This window comes from Leucoraja erinacea, unplaced genomic scaffold (genome assembly GCF_028641065.1).
Source record: "Leucoraja erinacea ecotype New England unplaced genomic scaffold, Leri_hhj_1 Leri_110S, whole genome shotgun sequence".
Classification (NCBI taxonomy): Eukaryota; Metazoa; Chordata; class Chondrichthyes; order Rajiformes; family Rajidae; genus Leucoraja; species Leucoraja erinaceus.
Window position 1 is genome coordinate 110,372 of NW_026575352.1, and position 17,129 is coordinate 127,500.

Here is a 17,129-nt window from a genome sequence, read left to right on the forward strand (position 1 = left end):
GGACTCGGTGGGCCGAAGGGCCTGTTTCTCTAAACTCAAGTTCAAATTCAAGTGAGTTTATTGTCATGTGTCCCTGTATAGGGCAATGGAATTCCTGCTTTGCTTCAGCACAACAGAACATAGTAGGCATTGACTACAAAACAGATCAGTGTGTCCATTATATAAATATACACACACATGAATAAATCAACTGATTAAAGTGCAAATAACAGATAATGGGCTATTAATGTTCAGAGTTTTGTCCGAGCCAGGTTTAATAGCCTGATGGCTGTGGGGAAGTAGCTATTCCTGAACCTGGATGTTGCCGTCTTCAGGCTCCTGGACTTTCTACCTGTAGCTATTCCTGAGCCTTGGTGGGTGGCCTCTGCAGTCTGCCTGTGTATGTGTGGGGGGGGCGGGGCGGTGGGTGGGGGAAACTTTGAAATCTCTCCCCTGCACGGGGACCCGACCTTTTCCCTGTCGGGTCTCCGTTGTCGTTGGGGGGCCCAGCACCGTGGAGCGGCCTCCAACCGCAAGGACCTGGGGGCTCCAGTCGATGAGCTGCGGGCCTACCATCGTTGTGGTACTGAGTTGGATGATCAGCCATGATCATATTGAATGGTGGTGCAGGCTCAAATGGGCCGAATGGCCTCTACTCCTGCACCTATTTTCTATGTTTCTATTCAGCCCTTTCAGCCAGCACCGCCATTCAATATGATCATGACTGATCATCCAGAATCAGTACCCCGTTCCTGCTTTCTCCCCATACCCCCTGATCCCTTTAGCCACAAGGGCCACATCTAACTCCCTCTTAAATATAGCCAATGAACTGTGGCCTCAACTACCTTCTGTGGCAGAGAATTCCGTTAGCCCTAAGAGCTAAATCTAAAGGGACTGTCCCATTGTATGAGTTTACCTAAGCGCTCTCTCGAGTTTATAAAACATTTTTTTTTAAATCAAACTCGTGGTAAGCACTTAGAGGGTACGTCGGAGCTCGGGACGTCTCCTAGATGTGGAATTCTCTGCCACAGAAGGTAGTTGAGGCCAGTTCATTGGCTATATTTAAGAGGGAGTTAGATGTGGCCCTTGTGGCTAAAGGGATCAGGGGGTATGGAGAGAAGGCAGGTACAGGATACTGAGTTGATCCATGATCATATTGAATGGCGGTGCAGGCTCGAAGGGCCGAATGGCCTCTCCTGCATTTAATTTCTATGTTTCTATGAGACCTGCGGGTTATAATGTCACTGTTGCGTTTTGGTTCATACGATGGCTAAACACTCTTGCATCTTGATGACAGGTAACCGGTGTGTCAAGGGTGAGGAGTTGAGTCTTAAAGGAGAGACGGTGAACGACTGCCATGCCGAAATCATCTCGCGGAGATGCTTCATCAGGTAAAGAGCCGGGGAGGGGGGGGGGGGGGTGTCGCCGATGTACAGGAGGTCACACCTGGAGCAGCGGGCTCAGTAGATTAGTGGGTTGGTCTGTGTTGTTTATCTCAGGCTGCTGATCTTGCTTCATCCGCCGCAGGTTCCTATACAGCGAGTTGCTGAAGTACAGCCCTGATGAACCAGCCGACAGCCTCTTCATACCGGCCCAAGACAACAGGCTGCAGATCAAACCCGGAATAACGTTCCATCTGTACATCAGGTCAGTCGAACCCCCCCCCCTCATCTTCCACTCGTTCTACGATGCTTCTTTGTAACATTGTTTGTTTTTGCAGCCTCGATTCTTGTGCCGACTGTCACAAACATTTATTGAACGTCTGAAGAAGGGTCTCGACCCCGAAACGTCACCTGTTCCTTCGCTCCATAGATGCTGTCTGACCCGCTGAGTTACTCCAGCGTTTTGTGTCTGCTTTCGACTCTTCCAGCATCTGCAGTTCTTTCTTGAAAACGTTTATTTAGCGGTCTCTTCTGGTGAACCAGCCATGATCATATTGAATGGCGGTGCTGGCTCGAAGGGGCCGAATGGCCTACTCCTGCACCTAACTTCTATGTTTCTATGAACCAGGCTTGTAGCTGCTGGGTCTGTGCTCTCTCCCCCCCCCACCCAGAGTAACAATAGACAATAGGTGCAGGAGTAGAGGCCATTCGGCCCTTCGAGCCAGCACCGCCATTCAATGTGATCATGGCTGATCATCCCCAATCAGTACCCCATTCCTGCCTTCTCCCCATATCCCCTGACTCCACCATCTTTAAGAGCCCTATCTAGCTCTCTCTTGAAAGCATCCAGAGAACCGCCCTCTGAGGCAGAGAATTCCACGGACTCACCACTCTCTGTGAGAAAAAGTGTTTCCTCGTCTCCGTTCTAAATGGCCGACCCCTTATTCTTAAACTGTGTGTGTGTGTGGCCACCAGTTCTGGAATTCCCCCAACATGGGGAACGTGTTTCCCGCCTCTAGTGTGTCCAAACCCTTAATAATCTTATATGTTTCAATGAGATGCCCTCTCATCCTTCTAAACTCCAGAGTGCCCTGTTCCTGCCTTCTCCCCGTATCCCCTGACTCCGCCATCTCTAAGAGCCCTATCTAGCTCTCTCTTGAAAGCATCCAGAGAACCGGTGTGTGTGTGTGTGTGGCCCCCTCCACCGCCCTCTGAGGCGGAGAATTCCACAGACTCACCACTCTCTTGAGAGAAAAAGTGTTTCCTCGTCTCCATTCTAAATGGCTTACCCCTTATTCTTAAACTGTGTGTGTGTGGCCCCTGGTTCTGGACTCCCCCAACATTCTTGGTGCCCGCTTACATGCCGTGTGTCCCCCCGTCTCCCCCCCCGCCCCCCTTGGTCTCGGCGGCCCTGTTCCGCAAGCCCATCTTAGTTCAGTTTAAGGTGCTGCACCCCGGTGTTAGACAGTGGAGGTACAAAAAGACCAACACAAAATGCTGGAGTAACTCAGCGGGACAGGCAGCATCTCTGGAGAGAAGGAATGGGTGACTTTTTTTTTTTAAATGTTAACTTTTTTTTAGAAGTAAGTACAATAATGTGGCTCAGCGGGTGCAGCAGCATCTATGGAGCGAAGGAAATAGGCAACGTTTCAGGCCGAAACCCTTCTTCAGACTCTGAAGAAGGGTTTCGGCCCGAAACGTTGCCTATTTCCTTCGCTCCATAGATGCTGCTGCACCCGCTGAGTTTCTCCAGCTTTTTTGTGTACCTTCGATTCTCCAGCATCTGCAGTTCCTTCTTAAACAATAATGTGGCACCTTTCTTCAGGTGCCAAATATATGTTGGCATGTTACATTTTACGTACAGCTTCATTTTGTTATTTTTAAATGAAAGAGAGGAAGAGCGACTAGATAATAAATAGAAAAAACATGTGATGTGAAAAAGAGAGAGAGAGAGAGAGAAAGTGAGGAAAAGAAGTAAAAAAAAAAGAGAGAAAGAGAAAGTAGGAGATAAGAGAGTGGTGAATCTCTGGAACTCCCTGCCACCTGGAGTATTGCGTACAGTTCTGGTCTCCTAATCTGAGGAAGGACATTCTTGCCATAGAGGGAGTACAGAGAAGGTTCACCAGACTGATTCCTGGGATGTCAGGACTTTCATATGAAGAAAGACTGGATAGACTCGGCTTGTACTCACTAGAATTTAGAAGATTGAGGGGGGGATCTTATAGAAACTTACAAAATCCTTAAGGGGGTTGGACAGGCTAGATGCAGGAAGATTGTTCCCGATGTTGGGGAAGTCCAGGACAAGGGGCCACACACACACAGTTTAAGGATAAGGGGGAAATCTTTTAGGACCGAGATGAGAAAAACATTTTTTTTCACACAGAGAGTGGTGAATCTGTGGAACTCTCTGCCACAGAAGGTAGTCGAGGCCACACAGTTCATTGGCTATATTTAAGAGGGAGTTAGATGTGGCCCTTGTGGCTAAGGGGATCAGGGGGTATGGAGAGAAGGCACGTACGGGATACTGAGATGGATGATCAGCCATGATCATATTGAATGGCGGTGCAGGCTCGAAGGGCCGAATGGCCTCTACTCCTGCACCTATTGTCTATGTTTCTATGTTTCTGGTCGAGACCCTTCTTCAGAACGCAGAGCCGGCAGCAGATGACCAGGGAAGGGAAGGGGGAAGGAGCCCACAATGAGCCATTGTGGGCTGGGGAAGAGGTGATGCGATATCCCGGTCTGATCTTGTGTCCCCCCCTCCCCCGCCAGCACGGCCCCCTGCGGAGACGGCGCCCTGTTCGACAAGTCGTGCAGCGAGCCGCCCACCATGGAGGGTGACGAGTCGCACCACCCGCTCTTCGAGAACCCGAAGCAGGGCAAGCTGCGCACCAAGGTGGAGAACGGTGAGTCACCCTCCCTCCCCAACGCCCCCCTCCCCAACGTCCGTCCGTCCCACCCAGCGCCGACCAACCTTTTTCCAGCCCCCTCCCGTTGTCCCGTGAGGATGACTAGAGGCCGTTGCTTGCTTGCCAAGATGGCGTCCAAGCCGGGCGTGCTGGCCACAGAAGCAGATCGCCAATCACATCGTACACACACTCGGCCCACACACTCTTGCTTGCCAAGATGGCGTCCAAGCCAGGCGTGCTGGCCACGGAAGCAGATCTCCAATCACATCGTACACACACTCTCTCAACACTCCACTCCCCCAGCAACACGTCTCAATGTGACCTCAATGCCCACAGACTATCCTCGATCGGACTTTGCTGGCTTTACCTTGCACTAGAGGCTATTCCCTTATAGTCACAGAGTGATACAGTGTGGAACATGTTTCTTAGACAAATGGTTTCATACTTTTATTTACGTGGCCCCTGACACCTCCTCATAGAATGGCTTAATTTTGCTCCTATAATTTATGAGCTCTGATCTGACTGCACACAATCCATAATCACTCACAGAGTGATACAGTGTGGAAACAGGCCCTTTGGCCCAACTTGCCCATACCGGCCAACATGCCCCATCTACACTAGTCATAGAGTGATACAGTGTGGAAACAGGCCCTTCGGCCCAACTTGCCCATCCTAGCCAACATGCCCCATCTACACTAGTCATAGAGTGATACAGTGTGGAAACAGGCCCTTCGGCCCAACTTGCCCACCCTAGCCAACATGCCCCATCTACACTAGTCATAGAGTGATACAGTGTGGAAACAGGCCCTTCGGCCCAACTTGCCCACCCTAGCCAACATGCCCCATCTACACTAGTCCCACCTGCCCGCGTTTGGTCCATATCCCTCCAAACCTGTCCTGTCCTATCCATGTACCTGTCCAACTGTTTCTTAAACGTTGGGATAGTCCCAGCCTCAACTACCTCCTCCGGCAGCTCGTTCCATACACCCACCACCCTCTGTGTGGAAAAGTTACCCCTCCGATTCCTATTCAATCTTTTCCCCTTCACCTTGAACCCGTGTCCTCTGGTCCTCGATTCCCCTACTCTGGGCAAGAGACTCTGTGCGTCTGTCTACCCGATCTATTCCTCTGGTGATTTTATACACCTCTATAAGATCACCCCTCATCCTCCTGCGCTCCAAGGAATACTACATCCTCCCAGCCAACTACTGTGGGCGAGAGACTCTGTGCGTTTACTCGATCTATTCCCCTCGTGATTTAATACATGTGCGCCTACCATGTATACGAAGGAACTGCAGATGCTGGTTTATAGACACAAAGTGCTGGAGTAACTCAGCGGGACAGGCAGCAGCTCTGGAGAGAGGGGAATGGGTGACGTTTCGGGTCATCTGCAGTTCCTTCCTGCGCAAGTGTTCTCTTGCCGCTAGCTGGTGAGCTGGCAACGAGAGCTACACGTTGGGATAGTCCCAGCCTCAACTACCTCCTCCGGCAGCTCGTTCCATGCACCCACCACCCTCGAAACTAAACTAAACTAAATATAAAGATCTTATATAGTGGAGCAAGATAGGCCACTCCAGCGAAATGCAATGGGCTGAAGTGTAGTACCATATAACCATATAACAATTACAGCACGGAAACAGGCCATCTCGACCCTTCTAGTCCGTGCCGAACACATAATCTCCCCTAGTCCCATATACCTGCGCTCAGACCATAACCCTCCATTCGTTTCCCATCCATATAACTATCCAATTTATTTTTAAATGATAAAAACGAACCTGCCTCCACCACCTTCACTGGAAGCTCATTCCACACAGCTACCACTCTCTGAGTAAAGAAGTTCCCCCTCATGTTACCCCTAAACTTCAGTCCCTTAATTCTCATGTCATGTCCCCTTGTTTGAATCTTCCCTACTCTCAGTGGGAAAAGCTTTTCCACGTCAACTCTGTCTATCCCTCTCATCATTTTAAAAACCTCTATCAAGTCCCCCCTTAACCTTCTGCGCTCCAAAGAATAAAGCCCTAACTTGTTCAACCTTTCTCTGTACTTGTTCAACCTTTCTCTGTACTTGTTCAACCTTTCTCTGTACTTGTTCAACCTTTCTCTGTACTTGTTCAACCTTTCTCTATACGCTACGGAGCGGATTGTGGGCACCATTTTAGTAACCGGAAGCTAACCGACTCGCAGTGTAATCAACATTGCGGGGGATCAGTTTGTATGTGACATAAGGTTAGATTCATAATTCTGTCAGTTCATAATTCTGTTCACTCTTGTTAAAGAATAAAATTTGACTCTGGTAATTTTATTTTTTAATGTTTTTTAAAATCATTTCTTTTTAAATGGCTCATAAGCTGTGTTTGAGTTGATTTTGTAGTAACCGGACCCTGCCCGGCCCGACCCGACCCAACTCTGCTATAAGATCGTTGGTAGGAAGCAGAAATGTAAGGCTAAATGGCAGATTTTCAGACCGGAGGCTGTCATTTAATTAAAACAAAATATACACACTTGAAATTAAGAAAGGATTACCAGTCCGGCAACCGCCTGCAACCTGGAAACCTTGGGTGGGGCGCAAAGTCCCCACAGGTTTCCGTTCAGGTTTCCTAAGTGGGACAGGGGCTTAAGCATGCAGGTACAGCAGGCAGTGAAGAAAGCAAATGGCATGTTGGCCTTTATAACAAGAGGAGTCGAGTATAGGAGCAAAGAGGTCCTTCTGCAGTTGTGCAGGGCCCTAGTGAGACCACACCTGGAGTATTGCGTACAGTTTTGGTCTCCTAATCTGAGGAAATACATTCTTACCATAGAGGGAGTACAGAGAAGGTTCACCAGACTGATTCCTGGGATGTCAGGACTTTCATATGAAGAAAGACTGGATGGACTCGGCTTGTACTCACTAGAATTTAGAAGATTGAGGGGGGATCTTATAGAAACTTACAAAATTCTTAAGGGGTTGGACAGGCTAGATGCAGGAAGATTGTTCCCGATGTTGGGGAAGTCCAGGACAAGGGGTCACAGTTTAAGGATAAGGGGGAAATCCTTTAAAACCGAGATGAGAAGAACTTTTTTCACACAGAGAGTGGTGAATCTCTGGAACTCTCTGCCGCAGAGGGTAGTCGAGGCCAGTTCATTGGCTATATTTAAGAGGGAGTTAGATGTGGCCCTTGTGGCTAAGGGGATCAGAGGGTATGGAGAGAAGGCAGGTACGGGATACTGAGTTGGATGATCAGCCATGATCATATTAAATGGCGGTGCAGGCTCGAAGGGCCGAATGGCCTACTCCTGCACCTAATTTCTATGTTTCTGCAGTTGTACAGGGCCCTAATGAGACCACACCTGGAGTATCGTGTGCAGTTTTGGTCCCCTAATTTGAGGAAGGACATTCTTGCTATTGAGGGAGCCCAGCGTAGGTTCACCAGGTTAATTCCCGGGATGGCGGTACTGTCATATGCTGAGAGAATGGAGCAGCTGGGCTTGTACACTCTGGACTTTAGAAGGATGAGAGGGCATCTCATTGAAACATATATGATTGTTAAGGGTTTGGACACGCTAGAGGCAGGGAACATTACTTGCTGTTACCAGTCAGTAAATAGCATTTTAAGGGAAGTTTAACCTTTCCTACGCACAAACCTACCCAGATAGTTTGGTACGTGTTGTCGTAGACATCTTCACCGGGCGCGTGCGGGAGGAGGTTGGCTCAGCTCTCGCTGGGAGATCTCGCGAAATGCCGACCAAAGATCTTATAGCTCCGCTACAAAATCTTTGATGCGGACCCCAGTTGAGAGCAAAGAAGCAAGATTGGCAAGGGTTGGTACGGGTATGTTAGCATTCATAGCAAAAGGATTTGAGTATAGGAGCAGGGAGGTTCTACTGCAGTTGTACAGGGTCTTGGTGAGACCACACCTGGAGTATTGCGTACAGTTTTGGTCTCCTAATCTGAGGAAAGACATTCTTGCCATAGAGGGAGTACAGAGACGGTTCACCAGACTGATTCCTGGGATGTCAGGACTTTCATATGAAGAAAGACTGGATAGACTCAGCTTGTACTCGCTAGAAATTTAGAAGATTGAGGGAGGGATCTTATAGAAACTTACAAAATTCTTAAGGGGTTGGACAGGCTAGATGCAGGAAGATTGTTCCCGATGTTGGGGAAGTCCAGAACAAGGGCCACACACACACAGTTTAAGGATAAGGGGGAAATCTTTTAGGACCGAGATGAGAAAAACATTTTTTTTCACACACAGAGAGTGGTGAATCTGTGGAATTCTCTGCCACAGAAGGTAGTTGAGGCCACACAGTTCATTGGCTATATTTAAGAGGGAGTTAGATGTGGCCCTTGTGTCTAAAGGGATCAGGGGGTATGGAGAGAAGGCAGGGATGGTATACTGAGTTGGATGATCATATTGAATGGTGGTGCAGGCTCGAAGGGCCGAATGGCCTCTACTCCTGCACCTATTGTCTATGGTTCTATGTTTCTAAGATGGCGGAGGCTGGTTGCTAAAATGGATCCCTATAATCGCCCATGACCGTACTACGTGTTTTGCGTAGGAGTAGGCCACCTTGCTAGAGGGGACCTATAAGATCTCTGAACTAAACTGAATGGCCCTGCAGGTGAGGGGACGATCCCGGTGGAGTCGAGCGACATCGTGCCCACGTGGGACGGCATCCAGCACGGGGAGCGGCTGCGTACCATGTCATGCAGCGACAAGATCCTACGCTGGAACGTGCTGGGCCTGCAGGGAGCTCTGCTCTCCCACTTCATCCACCCCGTCTATCTCAGCTCCATCACTCTGGGTAAGTACCAGGTCCCCTGGACAATCAGTGGCAGCAACGATGTTGGGGGGGTGTCCACAACCAGGGGTCACACATAGTTTAAGAATAAGGGGTCGGCCATTTAGGACTTACTTACTGCCTATTGTACCTCATAGAAATATATCATCTGGGTGTCCTTGTTCATCAGTCTATACAAGTAATGCAGTAATGTCCCTGTCCCACTTAGGAAACGTCTGGAGACTGTCAAGTCAAGTCAAGTTTATTTGTCACATACACATACGAGATGTGCAGTGAAATGAAAGTGGCAATGCTCGCGGACTTTTGTGCGAAAAGACAAACAACAAAACAACCAAACAAATTATAAACACAATCATAACACGCATATTCTTTTACATAATAAATAATGGAAGGAAAAACGTTCTGTAGAGTTAGTCCCTGGTGAGATAGGCGTTTACAGTCCGAATTGCCTCTGGGAAGAAACTCCTTCTCAACCTCTCCGTTCTCACCGCATGGCAACGGAGGCGTTTGCCTGACTGTAGCAGCTGGAACAGTCCGTTGCAGGGGTGGAATCTTCCATGATTTTATCCGCCCCACCCAAGGTTTCCATGCGGTTCCCGGAGGTTTTTGTCAGTCTCCCTACCTGCTTCCACTTCCTGCAACCACCTGCAACCACCTGCAACCTCCGGGAACCGCACGGAAACCTTGGGTGGGGCGCAAAGTCTCCATAGGTTTCCGTTCAGGTTTCCTAAGTGGGACGGGGGCATCAGCAGGCAGTGAAGAAAGCGAATGGCATGTTGGCCTTTATAACAAGAGGAGTCGAGTATAGGAGCAAAGAGGTCCTCCTGCAGTTGTACAGAGCCCTAGTGAGACCACACCTGGAGTATCGTGTGCAGTTTTGGTCCCCTAATTTGAGGAAGGACATTCTTGCTATTGAGGGAGCCCAGCGTAGGTTCACCGGGTTAATTCCCGGGATGGCGGGACTGTCCCATGTTGAGGGAATGGAGCGGCTGGGCTTGTATACACTTGAGTTTAGAAGGATGAGAGGAGATCTCGTTGAAACATATAAGATTATTAAGGGTTTGGACACGCTAGAGGCAGGAAACATGTTCCCGATGTTGGGGGAGTCCAGAACTAGGGGCCACACAAACAGTTTAAGAATAAGGGGTCGGTCATTTAGGACTGAGATGAGGAAAACCCTTTTCACCCACTGTACATGTATAGTGACAATAAATGGCATATATATATATCTTGTGAATCTGTGGGATTCTCTGCCACAGAGGGCAGTGGAGGCCGATTCACTGGATGTTTTCAAGAGAGAGTTAGATATAGCTCTTAGGGCTAACTGAATCGAGGAATATGGGGAGAAAGCAGGAACGGGGTACTGATTGTGGATGATCAGCCATGATCATATTGAATGGCGGTGCAGGCTGGAAGGGCCGAATGGCCTCTACTCCTGCACCTGTTGTCTGTGTTTCTGTGTGTCTCATCCCGTGTAACCACCTGTGTTCTTCCCCCACCCATAGGCTACCTGTACAGCCACGGGCATCTAGCGCGAGCCGTCTGCTGCCGCATGTCCCGCGATGGAGACGAGCTTCGTGCAGCTCTGCCGTACCCCTACATCCTCAATCACCCCCTGGTAGGTCCGTCCGTCCGTCTGTATAACACTGGGGTACAGTACCCCCCTCCCTCCCCCCCCCTCCGCCTCACTCTCTCTCCCCCCCCTCTCTCTCTCTCCCCCTCCCCCTCTCCCTCCCTCCCCCCCCCTCCCCCCCCCCCCCCCCTCTCTCTCCCCCCCCCCTCTCTCCCCCCCCCTCTCCCCCCCCCTCTCTCCCCCCCCCTCTCTCTCTCCTCCCTCCCTCTCCCTCTCCCCCCCCCCCCCTCCCTCTCCCTCTCTACTCCCTCTCCCCTCCCTCTCCCCTCCCTCTCCCCTCTCTCTCCCTCCTCCCCCTCCCCTCTCCCTCTCCCCCTCCCTCCCTCTCCCCATCCCCCCTCCCTCTCCCCATCCCCCTCCCTCTCCCCTCCCCCCCCCTCTCCCCCCTCCCCCTCCTCCCCCTCCCCTCCTCTCCCCATCCCCCTCTCCTCTCCCCCCCCCCCTCCCTCTCCCCATCCCCCTCCCTCTCCCCGCCCCCCTCCTCTCCCCCATCCCCCTCCCTCTCTCCCTCCCCTCCCTCCTCCCCCCCCCCTCCCTCTCTCCCTCCCCCTCCCCCCCCTCCCCTCCCTCTCCCCCTCCCTCCCCCCCCCCCCCCCCCCCTCTCCCCCTCCCCCCCTCCCCCCCTCCCTCCCTCTCCCTCTCCCCTCTCCCCCCCTCTCTCTCTCTCTCTCTCTCTCTCTCCCCTCTCTCTCTCTCTCCCTCTCCCCCCCCCTCCCTCCTCCCCATCCCCCCCCCCCCCATCCCCCTCCCTCTCCCCATCCCCTCCCTCTCCCCCCCCCTCCTCTCCCTCCCCCATCCCCTCCCCTCCCCCCCCTCCCCTCCCCCCCCCCCCCCCTCCCTCCCCATCCCCCTCCCTCTCCCCATCCCCCCCCTCTCCCCATCCCCTCCCTCTCCCCCCCCCCTCCCCTCTCCCCTCCCCATCCCTCTCCCTCTCCCCCCCCCCCTCCCTCTCCCCCCCCCCCCTCTCCCCACCCCCCCTCTCTCTCCCCCCCCCCTCCCTCTCCCATCCCCCCTCCCTCTCCCCTCCCTCTCTCCTCTCTCTCATCCCCTCCCTCTCCCTCTCCCCCCTCTCCCCCCCCTCCCTCTCCCCACCCCTCTCCCTCTCCCCCTCCCTCTCCCCATCCCTCTCCCTCTCTCCCCCCTCCCTCTCCCCATCCCCTCCCTCTCCCCATCCCTCTCCCTCCCCTCCCCTCCCCCCCTCTCTCCCCCCCCCCCCCCCCCCCCTCCCCACCCCCCCCCCTCTCCCCTCCCCCCCTCCCTCTCCCCCCCCCTCCCCCTCCCCCTCCCTCCCTCCCCCCCCCCCCCTCCCTCTCCCCATCCCTCCCTCTCCCCCTTTCTCCCTCTCCCCCTCTCCCCCCCCCTCCCTTCCCCCCCCTCCCCCTCCCCCCGTCTCTCTCTCCCTCTCCCCCCCCCCCCTCCCCCCCCCCCCATCCCTCCCTCTCCCCACCCCTCCCCTCTCCCCATCCCCCTCCCTCTCCCCATCCCCCTCCCTCTCCCCATCCCTCTCCCTCTCCCCCTCCCTCCCCCCCCCCCTCCCTCTCCCCCCCCCCCCTCCCCTCCCCCTCCCTCCCCCCTCCCTCCCTCCCTCTCCCCCTCCCCCCCCTCTCCCCATCCCCCCCTCTCCCCCCCCTCTCCCTCTCCCCCCCTCCCTCTCCCTCTCCCCCTCCTCCCCTCCCTCTCCCTCCCCCCCCCCCCCCCATCCCTCCCCCCCCCCCTCCTCCCTCCCCCTCCCTCTCTCTCCCCTCCCCTCTCTCTCTCCTCTCTTCCTCTCCCCTTCCCTCCCTCCCTCCCCCTCTCTCCTCCCTCTCCCCTCTCTCTTTTTCTCCCTCTCCCCCTCCCCCTCCCAGTGCTTCCATCTGCCTCTCCCCCTGCCTCTCCCGCTGCCTCTCTCCCTCCCTCTCCCTCTCACTCTCCCTCTCATCTCTCCCCCTCCCTCTCCCTCTCCCTCCCTCCCCCTCCCCTCCCTCTCCCCTTTCCCTCCCTCTCCCCCTCCCTCCCTCTCCCCCCTCCCTCTCCCCCTCCCCCTCCCCTCCCCTCTCCCCCTCCCCCTCCCTCTCCCTCCCTGATCCCCCTCCCTCTCCCCTCCCCTCTTCTACTCCCTGTTCCCCTCCCTCTCCCCCTCCCCCCCCCTCCTCCCCTCCCCCTCCCCCTCCCCCTCCCTCTCCCCCCTCCCCCATCCCCCTCCCCTCCCCCCTCCCTCTCCCCCATCCCCCTCCCTCTCCCCCTCCCCCTCCCTCTCCCCTCCCCCCCCCCCTCTCCCCCTCCCCCTCCCTCTCCCCCTCCCCCTCCCTCCCCCCCCCTCCCTCTCCCCCCTCTCCCCCTCCCTCCCCCCTCCCCCCTCCCCCCCCCCCCCCCCCCCTTCCCCCCTCCCTCCCCCCCCCCCCCCCCCCCCTCTCCCCCCCGTCCCTCCCCCTCCCCATGTGACGTGAGCATGTGGTTACAGATTGGCCGTGTCAGCGTGTACGACTCTACGCGGCAGACGGGCAAGACGAAGGAGTCGAGTGTGAACTGGTCGTTGCCGGACGAGGCCGAGGTGGAGATCCTGGACGGGACCAAGGGCAAAGTTGACGGGTAAAGTCCAGCGGGGCCGACCCTCTGACCCACCGACCGCCGGGGGTCGCGACCTTCACAGCGGGTAGAGCTGCCGCCTCACCACGCCACACACACGCCCGGGTTCCATCCGAACCTCGGCTGCTGTCCGTGTGGGGTTTGCACGTTCTCACCGTGACCTACATGGGTTTCCTCCGGGTGCTCCGGTCTTGTACAGGGTCTTGGTGAGACCACACCTGGAATATTGCGTACAGTTTTGGTCTCCTAATCTGAGGAAGGACATTCTTGCCACAGAGGAATTGAGTCTAGGAGCAGGGAGGTTCTACTGCAGTTGTACAGGGTCTTGGTGAGACCACACCTGGAGTATTGCGTACAGTTTTGGTCTCCTAATCTGAGGAAAGACATTCTTGCCATAGAGGGAGTACAGAGAAGGTTCACCAGACTGATTCCTGGGATGGCAGGACTTTCATATGAAGAAAGACTGGATAGACTCGGCTTGTACTCGCTAGAATTTAGAAGATTGAGGGGGGGATCTTATAGAAACTTACAAAATTCTTAAGGGGGTTGGACAGGCTAGATGCAGGAAGATTGTTCCCGATGTTGGGGAAGTCCAGAACAAGGGGCCTCACACACAGTTTAAGGATAAGGGGGAAATCTTTTAGGACCGAGATGAGAAAAACATTTTTTTTTCACACACAGAGAGTGGTGAATCTGTGGAATTCTCTGCCACAGAAGGTAGTTGAGGCCACACAGTTCATTGGCTATATTTAAGAGGGAGTTAGATGTGGCCCTTGTGGCTAAAGGGATCAGGGGGTATGGAGAGAAGGCAGGGATGGGATACTGAGTTGGATGATCAGCCATGATCATATTGAACGGCGGTGCAGGCTCGAAGGGCCGAATGGCCTCTACTCCTGCACCTGTTGTCTATGTTTCCTCCCACATCCCAAACACGTGGCCCGTGCGGGTTTGTAGGTGAATCGGCCCCTCTGTAAATTGCCCCCTAGTGTGCAGGGAGTGGCTGAGAAAGTGGGATAGCATAGAACTAGTGTGTGAACGGGTCGGCACGGACATTGTGGGCCGAAGGGCCTGCTTCCACATTGCTTTACTCTAATGTAGATTGTGTAGAGGAAGGAACTGCAGATGCTGGTTTACACTGGAGATAGACACAAAATGCTGGAGTAACTCAGTGGCTCAGCCAGTACCTCTGGAGAGAAGGAATGGGTGATGTATCAGGTCTGAGGAAGGGGCTCGACCAGAAACCATTTAGAACGGAAACGAGGAAACACTTTTTCCTCACAGAGAGTGGTGAGTCTGTGGAATTCTCTGCCTCAGAGGGCGGTGGAGGCCGGTTCTCTGGAGAGAATTTTTTCAAGAGAGAGCTAGATAGGGCTCTTAAAGATAGCGAGAGAGCTGGATAGGGCTCTTAAAGATAGCGAGAGAGAGTCGGGGGATAGGGGGAGAAGGCAGGAACGGGGTACTGATTGGGGATGATCAGCCATGATCACATTGAATGGCGGTGCTGGCTCGAAGGGCCAAATGGCCTCTACTCCTGCACCTATTGTCTATTGAAAGGTCAAATTCAGATTCAATTTTAATTGTCATTGTCAGTGTACAGTACAGAGACAACGAAATGCATTTAGCATCTCCCTTGAAGAGCGACATAGCAAACGATTCCCATTCCTTCTCCCCAGAGTTGCTGCCTGTCCCGCTGAGTTACTCCAGTCTATCTAGTCTGCACGCTCTTCCCGTGACCTGCGTGGGTTTTATTCTGAGATCTTTGGTCTGCTCCCCGCGCCCCAAAGACGTACAGGGTCGGAGGTTGTGTAGAGAAGGAACTGTAGATGCTGGTTTACACCCAAGATAAGTCACAAAATGCTGTGGGTTAGTTGGCTTGGCACCAATGTCAAACTTGGTCAGCACGGACTCGATGGGCCGAAGGGGCTGTTTCCACGCTGTATCTCTAAACTAAGCGGTGAGGTATGTTGGTCGGCACGGGTGAGCTGGGCCGAATGGCCACTTTCCACGCTGTGTGACTGTCGTGAAGTTTAGTTTAGAGTTACGGCCACGGCAACAGGCCCTTCGGCCCACCGAGTCCGTGCCTCCCAAGCGATCACCCCGCACACTAACACGACAATTTACACTTGACCCATAGAAACATAGAACATAGAAATTAGGTGCAGGAGTAGGCCATTCGGCCCTTCGAGCCTGCACCGCCATTCAATATGATCATGGCTGATCATCCAACTCAGTATCCCGTACCTGCCTTCTCTCCATACCCCCTGATCCCCTTAGCCACAAGGCCCACATCTAACTCCCCCTTAAATATAGCCAATGAACTGGCCTCAACTACCCTCTGTGGCAGAGAGTTCCAGAGATTCACCACTCTCTGTGTGAAAAAAGTTCTTCTCATCTTGGTTTTTAAAGGATTTCCCCCTTATCCTTAAGCTGTGACCCCTTGTCCTGGACTTCCCCAACATCGGGGAACAATCTTCCTGCATCTAGCCTGTCCAACCCCTTAAGAATTTTGTAAGTTTCTATAAGATCCCCTCTCAATCTTCTAAATTCTAGAGAGTATAAACCAAGCCTATCCAGTCTTTCTTCATAAGACAGTCCTGACATCCCAGGAATCAGTCTGGTGAACTGTCTCTGCACTCCCTCTATGGCAATAATGTCCTTTCTCAGATTTGGGGACCAAAACTGTACGCAATACTCCAGGTGTGGTCTCACCAAGACCCTGTAGAGTAGAACCTCCCTGCTCCTATACTCAAATCCTTTTGCAATGAAAGCTAACATACCATTCGCTTTCTTTACTGCCTGCTGCACCTGCATGCCTACCTTCAATGACTGGTGTACCATGACACCCCAGGTCTCGCTGCATCTCCCCCTTTCCCCAATCGGCCACCATTTAGATAATAGTCTGCTTTCCCGTTTTTGCCACCAAAATGGATAACCTCACATTTTATCCACATTATACTGCATCTGCCAAAACATTTGCCCACTCACCCAGCCTATCCAAGTCACCTTGCAGTCTCCTAGCATCCTCCTCACAGCTAACACTGCCCCCCAGCTTAGTGTCATCCGCAAACTTGGAGATTTTGCCTTCAATTCCCTCATCCAGATCATTAATATATATTGTAAATAGCTGGGGTCCCAGTACTGAGCCTTGGGGTACCCCACTAGTCACTGCCTGCCATTGTGAAAAGGACCCGTTTACTCCTACTCTTTGCTTCCTGTTTGCCAGCCAGTTCTCTATCCACATCAATACTGAACCCCCAATGCCGTGTGCTTTAAGTTTGTATACTAATCTCTTATGTGGGACCTTGTCGAAAGCCTTCTGGAAGTCCAGATACACCACATCCACTGGTTCTCCCTTATCCACGCTACTAGTTACATCCTCGAAAAATTCTATAAGATTCGTCAGACATGATTTACCTTTCGTAAATCCATGCTGACTTTGTCCAATGATTTCACCACTTTCCAAATGTGCTGCTATCCCATCTTTAATAACTGACTCTAGCAGTTTCCCCACTACCGATGTTAGACTAACTGGTCTGTAATTCCCCATTTTCTCTCTCCCTCCCTTCTTAAAACGTGCGGTTACGTTTGCTACCCGCCAATCCTCAGGAACTACTCCAGAATCTAAAGAGTTTTGAAAGATTATTACTAATGCATCCACTATTTCTGGAGCTACTTGCTTAAGTACTCTGGGATACAGCCTATCTGGCCCTGGGGATTTATCGGCCTTTAATCCATTCAATTTACCCAACACCACTTCCCGGCTAACCTGGATTTCACTCAATTCCTCCAACTCCTTTGACCCGCGGTCCCCTGCTATTTCCGGCAAATTATTTATGTCTTCCTTAGTGAAGACGGAACCAAAGTAGTTATTCAATT

General features: G+C 52.9%; 1 protein-coding gene across 6 annotated transcripts in view; it reads left to right on the top strand.

The window, feature by feature from the left end:
• Positions 1–17,129, top strand: part of adar (adenosine deaminase RNA specific) — a 57,079-nt gene that overhangs the window by 39,242 nt on the left and 708 nt on the right. For all 6 annotated transcript variants that reach the window (XM_055665169.1, XM_055665174.1, XM_055665173.1 and 3 more), the window contains 6 exons: positions 1,277–1,370; positions 1,507–1,626; positions 4,134–4,267; positions 8,873–9,055; positions 10,558–10,670; positions 13,129–13,256. In XM_055665169.1, the coding sequence (XP_055521144.1) occupies positions 1,277–1,370; positions 1,507–1,626; positions 4,134–4,267; positions 8,873–9,055; positions 10,558–10,670; positions 13,129–13,256 (772 nt within the window). The remainder of the gene's footprint in view (positions 1–1,276; positions 1,371–1,506; positions 1,627–4,133; positions 4,268–8,872; positions 9,056–10,557; positions 10,671–13,128; positions 13,257–17,129) is intronic.